Here is a 10,476-nt window from a genome sequence, read left to right on the forward strand (position 1 = left end):
AAAAATAGAACTAGACAATATTATATGGGTATCTATTATTTACTACGATTTGGCTTAAAGGACTGATCCAGTCCATGTAAGTAAAAATAAACGAGAACAACATGCCAATTATTTGGTTTTTGAACTTGAAAGCTGTTTTGGTATAAATAAACGTACGTATTAATTTAATGAACAAAACAAATGTTATTATATAAACAACGTAAGTTTTTACGAACTACTAGCCAGGTACACAATTAAACAGACCTTAAAAAGTTTCAGACATAACCTATATGTATCAGAAACGCAATGTTAGTGTAATGTTTTTATTTATTTATTTTCAAGATCTTTATGAGAATGGAAACTATATCTAACTTAAAAACTATAAAAGAAGGCCAAGCAGAGATATGTTTAACTACAGAGAAGGTTTTTTACAATCCTGTTCAAGAATTCAACCGTGATCTTAGTATAGCTGTGCTTACGCTGTTTATTGAAGATTATAAAGCGGAAAAGTTGGCACGTTTCGAAAAAAAACAAAAAAAACTGGAAACCGTGCAAGACGAAGAAAGCGGAGGTAATCCAGAGGTCCGTTTTCTTTATTTCATTTATATATTTTTTATGATGACATACATTCTAAACTATAAAATATAACAATAATCCAAAATAAGTATACCTACCTTACATTACATTAACAAAACGATAGCTGATATGTTCGTAGAATTCTTTATTATAGAATAACATTAGTATCCAAAACTAAATTGAATTTAATTTCCATAACTGCATGGACATGGGTAAACAAGCTTTTGAGACTCCTAGTGTTATTTCATAACCAAAACACATAGACTTCAAAACATGTATTCGCTATCCAACTTGAGCTATCAATTATTTGAATTGAATTGCATGTCTAAACTGTTGCATCATTCAAACCTTTGGAGACTTGAGTAAATTTTTCCTTAGGTTAACTGGTACTTGCTTGCAGAACTTAAACACTAACATTTTTACTTCTATTGATATAAGCAAAACTCGATGCCTTATCCTTTAGGTCATAAGTCAAAACTCATTCATTAAAGAATATTTTCAAAATTTCTTTTAAATATCTCTAATATCAACAGCCAAAAATAACAATCTTAGAAGCACTATCAGCAACAGGCCTCAGAAGCATCCGTTATGCTAAAGAAATACCATATGCTACCAATATCATTGCAAATGATCTCTCAGAACAAGCTGTTGAGACAATTAAGCATAATATTGAACATAACCAGGTGTCACACATCATAGAAACTAGTCATGATGATGCTTGGTGAGTGTATTTACTTATGATATAGATTTTAATGATAAATTAATTATATACAATTAAAGTTAATCATTTACTTTATTACTGGTGGTAGGAACTCTAGTGAGTCTGCACGCAGCAGTAATGTGTTTTGGTTTGAAGGGTGGGGCAGCCGTTGTAACTATACTGAGATCTTAGAACTTATATCTCAAGGTGGGTGGTGCATTTACGTTGTAGATGTCCATGGGCTCCAGTAACCACTTAACACCAGGTGGGCTGTGAGCTAGTTTACCCATCAAAGCTTAAAAAAAAAAAGATTACTTGAGTCTGTAAGTACTTAAACACATTGTCAAAAGAGTGGAAATTCCTTTTCAGTATGTTAATGTACAAACATAAACACCCTTCAAAGCGTTTTGCGGCCATTGATCTGGACCCTTATGGATGCCCTTCAATATTCCTCGACTCTGCAGTACAGAGCATTCAAGATGGTGGTTTGCTACTCGTTACAGCAACTGATATGGCAGTTTTAGCTGGAAACTCACCAGAGACATGTTATTGTAAATATGGTGCTGTTAGCTTAAAGACCAAATGCTGTCATGAGATGGTAGGTAAAACATTTTTTTTTTTATTATGATTAAAAATTAATCATTAGTGGGAAAACACTTTGAACCCAAACCTCTAATAACAATAAAGAGTTTCTCATGATACTTGCTGAGTCCATGGAATTTTCCAAATCATGAAGAATATGTTATAGCACTGAGGTAACACCTAAAAGCATAGTCCAGTTTAGGGTTAGATCAGATTTGACAAGAATGACCGATGAAACTTTATCGATAAAGAAAATATTTATAGGTAATGGAAATAAACTCCATTCTGACAATGGTTGGTAATGATGGACAAAGCTACGGCACCAACTCAAAAAAATCCTGGCAGCATACCTACACTTCCATATCCTACATTTGTGATACAATTATAAACCTTCTATTTTAGGCCCTCAGGATAATGCTACAATGTATAGAACAGCATGCAAATCGTTACAGCAGATACATTGTTCCAATTCTTAGTATATCAGCCGATTTCTACATACGTGTTTTTGTCAAAATATACTCTGGTGCCGTGCACTGCAAGAAGACAACAAGGTAACAGTGGTCATCATTCATTCATACAGCATTCTTACTTAACTATTGCATTTTAACTTTGATATATATTTACATAATATTGCATTTATATACCTAGTCAGGTCATAAATTCTGTCACATGTTTAATGTAAAATAATTGAAACAAGTTTATTCATTATGTAACCATTCATATACCAAAATGAACTTAACAAAACATAGATTCTTATGAGACTAAAGTTTATTCAAAATGACCTCCGTGATTTTGAATACAGGCCTTCAATCTGCGCGGCCAGTCGTCTATCGTAGCACGAACGAGGTCCATGTCAATATCGGCGGCTGCCTTAATCAAGGATGTCTTGAGTGACAAATTGGGATGAGGCTTTGAGCACGCCTTTTCCTCCCAAGTGTTGCCATATCTTGTAATCTAACGGATTCAAATCTGGACTGGAGGAGGGCCAGTCTTCGTGCCGGATGAAGTCGATTTCACTCGCCGCCAGCCAGTCTTGTGTGCTCTTCGCTCTATGAGCTGGCGCCGAATCTTGTTGGAATACCCAGTGCCTGTTATTGAACATGGTATGAGAAACAGGTTCCACAAGGTTCGTCAGGACTGTATTTTGATACACAACTGCATTCGTTTTTACACCTTTCTCACAAAAATGTACCTCTGTTAAGCCCCAATAAGAAACTCCCAACCATACCATGAGCGAGGATGGAAAATGACCTCGTTGGACACGCGGAATACGGTTGCTCGCTTCTTCACTACTGTGTGCGTACACCTTATCATTTTGTTTGTTGTAGCTCTCTTCTATGGTAAAAATTTTTTCATCCGAAAAAAGAATTTCCCGATATTTTTTTCCTGCGTACCGCTTCAACAAAGCGCGGCATCTCTTCAGTCTCAGGTCCATTAGACGAGCATTCAAACGATGTCCTGTTTTTCTTCGATATGCCCGAAGCCCTAAGTCTTCATTTCACACCCTTTTCACCGTGGTTCTGCTTAACCCCATCTGAAGGGCCAACAGTTTCTGCTTACGTTTGGGATTTCTTTGAATTCGCGCCTTCACAGCTTTTATCACTGCTGGAGTCCTAACAGACCGAGGGCGACCACTTCTTGACCTGTCATCTACACTAGAGTCTTCATTGTATCGTTTGATGGTACGATAAACGAATCTTTTGGTTATATTCAAATTTTTCAGTATGTTAAAAATTTGAATTGGCGCGTAACCGCAACGATGCAACGCAGTAACTGCAACACGTGTTCGAAATTCTAAAATTTCTAACATTTTTATTTTCATGAACAATTCGAAATTCGAATTCAATAAACTTTTTTGTGGCCAGCATTCTAAAAGAAAAGTTTTTACTGTGTGACAATACTTATGACCTGACTAGGTATATTTAATATATATTAATCTAATATCACATTTGATTGAAATAATTGACGTATAATATGTAATATTACATTAAAATGTATTAACTAATATTATTATAATAACCTAATTTTACATTATAATACAGACGATATTCTGAATGAGACTCCGACCTCATGACTCAAGAGAGGTTTTCCCTTCATTACCTGTTGTGATGGATGTGACTTAATTCTTCACAACCACAACATATACATTAGGTAGAAAAAATTTAATTGACTCTATTTTAAAATATGTATAGGGTTAGTTTTTGCATTTCAGCAAGTTGTCAATGGTTTACCACTGCACAGGCTGCGATAACTTGACACTGCAACCTCTGGGTGGCTTCAAACCGAACCCGTCGGAGAAAAACCCAAACCAAATGAAGGCTTATCTTCCTGCGGCTCCACCTATAGGCGAATACTGCACCAACTGCAACCAGAGGCATCATGTAAGTTTATACAGTTTTTTTAATACATTTCATTACTCAACTCACCCATCTTAGAGGTAAACCAATCATGATGATGATCAATGATAAACCATGATATTAGAATGACAGGCCAAATATAAGTAATGTCATCTTTCGAAGTTGTTTGTTAACTTATATGTCTATACTACTGTAGCCCTAACCGAAATCACTCCAGAAATAAGTAGGATAGTAGTTCTCGTATTACATTGATTAAAAAAACATATATTACTCAGGCATTAAATTCAATTTTCATACAAACATCATTGCTGAACTAATTTTAATAAGTTCTATATTAGATTCATGAGAAATGTCACAAAAAATGTGTCGTAATTTACAAAACATGTTTTATAAATTTTCAACCTATTTTCAGCTAGGCGGTCCAATATGGTCGGCTCCGATACACGACGAATCCTTCGTGTCACGCGTCCTAACGTACGTAGAAGAGAATTCTCAACTCTTCGGAACGGCGAAACGCATTGAAGGCGTCTTGTCTATGGTCCGAGAGGAGCTGAACGACGTCCCTCTGTACTACACCATAGACAAGTTATTCGGTAGAGTGCACTTGCAGACAATGCCGATGTTGATAATGAGGTGCGAATTCAAGGTCTTTGATGTAGAAGCAATCGTTATTTTTTTATTTAGTCATCATTGTATAATCTCATGTGCGTCACGTGCAGTAGGCAACCCGCTCACTCACCCCTGTCGCCACCTAAGGCGCGACCAACTAGTTCCGCGCGCCCTATAAATTAGCTATATTGACTAGTGGTCCCCTAGAAGTCGAAATTCGACTATAATTAATTGAAAGTATAGGTTTGTACACTATGACGATTCTATTGTCAAAGACTATTATACTTCTATAATCACAGATTTCGCCAAAACTACATTAAAGACAAATAGGTATAAATAAAGACAAACAATATTTAATCTATTCTCAATTTGAGCACAGACTATAAATAAGCAATAAGAAAAGTTTGACAATAAACAAATAGTATAGCCTGCGTGTGTGTGTCAAATACATGATACTGTGTGTAATAACTTTTTTATCGATGTAATGTATTGTTTAGGCATAATTTAAAAAAATATTAACATTCTGCACTCCTTCTCTATATTCTTTATAAGTGTGGGAAATTTCATACTCCTCCGACCGCGCAATTTTCGTAAAAAGGGGTACCAAGTTTTTGCTTCACCTATTAATATATAGATTGTTTCTGTTTTAGATCAGCAATTATTAACGCTGGCTATAAAGTATCTTATTCGCACGCATCGAAAATGTCAGTGAAGACGAACGCTCCACCACAATTGATGTGGGACATCATCAGGACCTGGGAGAAAACACACCCAATTAAGCAGAGCAAGTATGTTAATATTTTGAAGTCGTCGTTGCCTAAAGGATAAGACGTCCGATGCATTCGTATCTAGCGATGCACCGGTGTTCGAATGCCGCAGGCGGGTACCAATTTTTCTAATGAAATACGTACTCAACAAATGTTCACGATTGACTTTCACGGTGAAGGAATAACATCGTGCAATAAAAATGAAACCCGCAAAATTATAATTTGCGTAATTACTGTTGGTAGGACCTCTTGTGAGTCCGCACGGGTGGGTACCACCGCCCCGCCTATTTCTGCCGTGAAGCAGTGATGCGTTTCGGTTTGAAGGGTGGGACAGCCGTTGTACTGTTAAAACTGAGACTTCGAACTCATGTCTCGAGGTAGGTGGCGGCATTTACGTTGTAGATGTCTATGGGCTCCGGTAACCACTTAACACCAGCTGGGCTGTGAGCTCGTCCAACCATCTAAATAATAAAAAAAGCCGTCATGTAAGTCTTACCCAAATATTATGTGGAAGGCTTTATGTTACTGAAACTCTTACTTTTTACCTGTGCCCTACTTTTTAGAATAGAAGGATGCTTTGTGACAAGGATGTCAATCTGACTTAAAACAATTTTTTTTTCAGACTGGTTTCGGATCCTGTAACGAAGCACATACTATCTCAGGATATAAAGAATAATGTCGATTTGTCGGTGAATGAGCTAGCCAATCCGCTGAGCCGACGTGACGGCAGGCTTCGCTTCCAGATCAATCCTGCACCGTTCTGGGGACCTGGGTCCAGAGCCGCAGTCAAGTTTGTACTCTTTGGTTTTAAGCAGAAATGTGCAGTACAATCAGAGTCTGTGCTATGTTAATATGTTTAGTCCAGCTTGTCAATCGAAGAAATGTGTCTTTACCAATTTGCTCCCTTAAAACATATGTCTTGGATGATTGTTTTTTTTTTTTTTACATCCAACCAAAGTACTATAATTATGCTTTAGAGTAAAGTTTCCCTAAATAGATAAGTTATTTAGATCATTATCAGAACAGATGATCTGCTCTGATTTAGCAAACACCCCAATCTACTTTATTGGCTGTGCAGTATCGTAGCACCATCCCATCTCTACCCGCGGATGACGTTAGAGACAACGAAACTTCACTAGTGAATGGACAGCAGCGTTTTCTGAATAATATATATATGCACAATAATAAACAATATATAGTAATAAACGGCAAGCTCATTTCTGTCGAAAAACACATTGAAAAATTAGAAAACTGTACAGCTGAGACTATCGTGTTTAAAGGGCGGCCAACACCCACGTTTGATGTCTATAGGCTCGCTCTTTACACCAGTTAAGTCTCGTAGCTCGATTGGCCATTGACGCAATAAAAAAATGTACAACGCGAAACGAGCTAATCGATGCGTCTCGCCCTTTTTCAGGAGCGCGGATACCGTGGCTCAATTTACCCGACAGCGCAACCTAAAAAAACTGTTTTCAGTGTTACCATGTTACAAATTATGAGCCATTTTCGGGAAAATCACTGAATGATTTACGATACGATGACAATGGAGATAATAATATTATGGCCTTCTCATACGTGTATGTGTTACTATGAGAGCGAAAGATTTTCAGTTGTCCTTTTTTTTTCAGTATCGGCGACGACAAAATGTCGAAGTCTGTTAAAAATCAGAACAAGAACAAGAAGAAAGAAAACAATGTTAAAAGAAAACATTCGGATACAAGTGACGATGATTCACGGAAAAAAGTTGATATGGAATTAAAACATAATGAATAAACGTATTTTAATTAGAATATTGTTGTTTTTTATTGCGTGAATGATGATAATGTGTAAGAAGGGAGTGAGCGAAGAAATGATATACAATAGAGAAGTATGGAAGGAGAAAATGTGTTGCGCCGATCCCAGGTGACTGAGAGAAGAACAAGAGAATGATGTTTATGATTGCTTTAATTTATATTTATGTCTTGTATTGTAAAACCGTAATAGAAAACGGAACTTTTTTATTGCTTAAATGGGTGGACGAGCTCACAGCCCACCTGGTGTTAAGTGGTTACTGGAGCCCATGGACATCTACAATGTAAATGCGCCACCCACCTTGAGATATAAGTTCTAAGATTTCAGTATAGCTACAACGGCTGCCCCACCCTTCAAACTGAAACGCATTACTGCTTGACGGCAGAAATAGCCGGGGCGGTGGTACTTACCCTCATCATACGAGACTACTTGTCGAACCGTTCGTTCCGATATCGAGTCGAGGGAACGCGTTCCCGGCCCCGTCACGTCACAGCCGGAGTCCCGCAAGGTTCCGCCCTCTCCCCGTTACTATTCAGTTTGTATATCAATGATATACCCCGGTCTCCGGAGACCCATCTGGCGCTCTTCGCCGATGACACCGCCATCTACTACTCGTGTAGGAAGAATGAGTTGCTTCATCGACGACTTCAGACCGCAGCTACCACCATGGGACAGTGGTTCCGGAAGTGGCGCATCGACATCAACCCCACGAAAAGCACAGCGGTGCTCTTCAAAAGGGGTCGCCCTCCGAACACCACGTTGAGCATCCCTCTCCCGACTAGGCGCGTTGACACCTCCGCCTCCGCCATTCGCCCAATCACGATGTTCGACCAGCCCATACCGTAGGCCCCGAAGGTCAAATATTTAGGCGTCACCTTCGACAGTAGGATGACATTCCGCCCCCATATTAAGACGGTACGCGACCGTGCCGCCTTCATTCTAGGACGTCTCTACCCGATGATATGCAGGCGAAGTAAAATGTCCCTTAGAAATAAGGTGACACTATACAAAACTTGCATACGCCCCGTAATTACCTATGCAAGTGTAGTGTTCGCTCACGCGGCCCGCACTCACTTAAAATCCTTCCAGATTATTCAATCCCGTTTTTGCAGGATAGCCGTCGGAGCCCCGTGGTTCGTCAGGAACGTCGACCTCCATGACGACCTGGACTTAGAGTCCGTCAGTAAGTATTTGCAGTCGGCGTCGATGCGCCACTTCGATAAAGCGGCACGACACGAGAACCCTCTCATCGTGGCTGCCAGTAACTACATTCCCGATCCTGCGGACAGAATGGAAAGCAGTCGACGTCGCCCAAAACACGTCATCTCGGATCCTCCCGATCCACTAACGGTGCTTTTAGGTACTTCAAGCACCGGTCACCGTTCTCGTCGAACCCGTCGCTTGCGACGAAGGGCTCGACGAGTAAATTAACTCTCAGACACAGCCCACTGAGTTTCTCGCCGGATCTTCTCAGTGGGTCGCGTTTCCGATCCGGTGGTAGATTCTGCGAAGCACGGCTCATGCTAGGGTTCGTGTTAGCATCGTCGTCAGGTTTGAGCCCCGTGAGCTCACCTACAAACGTTAGGGCGAAGCTGAAATAGCCTCTCAAGGCTACCAGCATAGGTAGGATAAAAAAAAAAAAAGGTACTTACCCGCGCGAGCTCACAAGAGGTCCTACCACCAGTAAAAAACTGGGATAAACTATAGTACTATCGTAAAACGAAACCTGTATCCCGCATAGCTAATTACTAGTCTGTCACGCAAACAGTATTTGTGTGCACTAAATGGGTGAACGACCTTCATTCCGCCCGGGTGTTGTTGGTATAGAAATCACCAACTGGCGAATGAAGTCGAAGTGTCCTTTGATAGCATAATTGCTGCCCATGCCTTTAACCAGAATACAAAACATTTTTGTGGCAAAAATAAGTTTTACTCGTACAAGCGCAATACGCCTTATCACCGGTAAGAATAGCATTTTAATGTGGTATTTGGCATTGCAGAACACAAGATATTTGAGAGATGACTCTGTCTCGCTTACGATATTTTTCAAGATGAGCTTACATATATAAGAGTTTCGAACAACAACATTCGGAACGTCGGTCTACCGAGCAATATCACCCGCTCGGTGGAAGATCGTCTCTTTGTCGTATACCTACCTACAAACTGGTGACCTGCGACGGAACAGTTGCAGCCTTCATACTTCATCATCAGCGCATCGAGAACTTCGTCTACCACGATTCCCGCATTCTCGCAGATAAAAAACAAGTCATCAACAGAGCTACCTATAGTTGGTTAAAGATAGATAGCACTTATCCGTGATTGTGAATCGCAAACTAAGGATAGATACGCTCTCACTGATTATAATCGGAGATAGCAATATATCCGTGATCTTAGGTAGGTTATTGAAAACGGCCGTTAATGACGCGACCTCCGGTCTCGGAGGGGACTGATGTGGCGGGTAGCCATCATACAACGCAAGTTATTTGACAGATGCCTGGACTCAATTCCAAACACACTGTGTGATAAATTCAAAGTAGAAAATTGTTTCGAAAAATTGTTTTGCTGTTTTTTATTTACATATAACAGTATAACAACCACTAGTTTTGACAAAAGATTACAACTATTTTATAACCATCTGCCAACTATCGACAATAATTTGTACAAAATATCGTTTTTTCTTACTTAATACCTAATATTTTCCTTATTACACAATCACTGAAAAATGTATCTGTACGAAAATACGAACACAACGAAATAAATTGTCACGGGAAAACTGATGTCTAGATTTCTGAATGTTTATAATGATAACAAATGAAAAATATTTTGAATAACAATGCATGCTCATCAAGTATTTGCCCGGTTGCATATTGCCCGTGAATATTCGGTGTAATTCCATGACTGTCGGACAACATTACCAAGATTAACTTTAGAATGCACTCCTGCACACAAGGGTTGTTAGGATCTGATTCTTATTTGGATTTGATACATTTTGATACTCCGTAAATTCTAAAAATCCTAAATAATTTGGTTGTATTTTTCTAAATATCGTTTTAGATTATGGAAAGGAACAGTCGTAGACAAACCATTCGTAACTGAACTCAGAACTCACTTCAGC

General features: G+C 39.1%; 1 protein-coding gene across 3 annotated transcripts; it reads left to right on the forward strand.

Annotated features, from left to right (window-relative positions):
* The first annotated feature begins 38 nt into the window (after positions 1–38).
* Trm1 (tRNA methyltransferase 1) lies at positions 39–7,360 on the forward strand. 3 transcript variants are annotated; one of them, XM_089736474.1, is made up of 10 exons: positions 39–152; positions 322–561; positions 1,089–1,276; positions 1,625–1,853; positions 2,240–2,388; positions 4,050–4,218; positions 4,607–4,827; positions 5,454–5,591; positions 6,193–6,360; positions 7,199–7,360. In XM_089736474.1, the coding sequence occupies exons 2-10, from the start codon at positions 328–330 to the stop codon at positions 7,341–7,343; spliced, it is 1,641 nt and encodes a 546-aa protein (XP_089592600.1). In that variant the 5' UTR covers positions 39–152; positions 322–327; the 3' UTR covers positions 7,344–7,360. The 3 variants fall into 3 exon arrangements, with proteins under 3 accessions (XP_089592600.1, XP_089592599.1, XP_089592598.1); XM_089736473.1 differs by having other exon boundaries at positions 63–199; XM_089736472.1 differs by having other exon boundaries at positions 71–225.
* Positions 7,361–10,476: the final 3,116 nt, after the last annotated feature.

Source organism: Bombyx mandarina, chromosome 21, assembly GCF_030267445.1.
Source record: "Bombyx mandarina strain Sakado chromosome 21, ASM3026744v2".
In the NCBI taxonomy this organism is placed as follows: Eukaryota; Metazoa; Arthropoda; class Insecta; order Lepidoptera; family Bombycidae; genus Bombyx; species Bombyx mandarina.

Excerpts from the sequence above, each read along its gene's own strand:
- Trm1 (XM_089736472.1), top strand. The coding sequence starts at position 181 with ATGTTATTATATAAACAACGTAAGTTTTTACGAACTACTAGCCAG. Across the intron at positions 562-1,088 it reads AAAGCGGAGGTAATCCAGAG|CCAAAAATAACAATCTTAGA; the intron begins GTCCGTTTTCTT and ends TAATATCAACAG. Across the intron at positions 5,592-6,192 it reads CACCCAATTAAGCAGAGCAA|ACTGGTTTCGGATCCTGTAA; the intron begins GTATGTTAATAT and ends TTTTTTTTTCAG.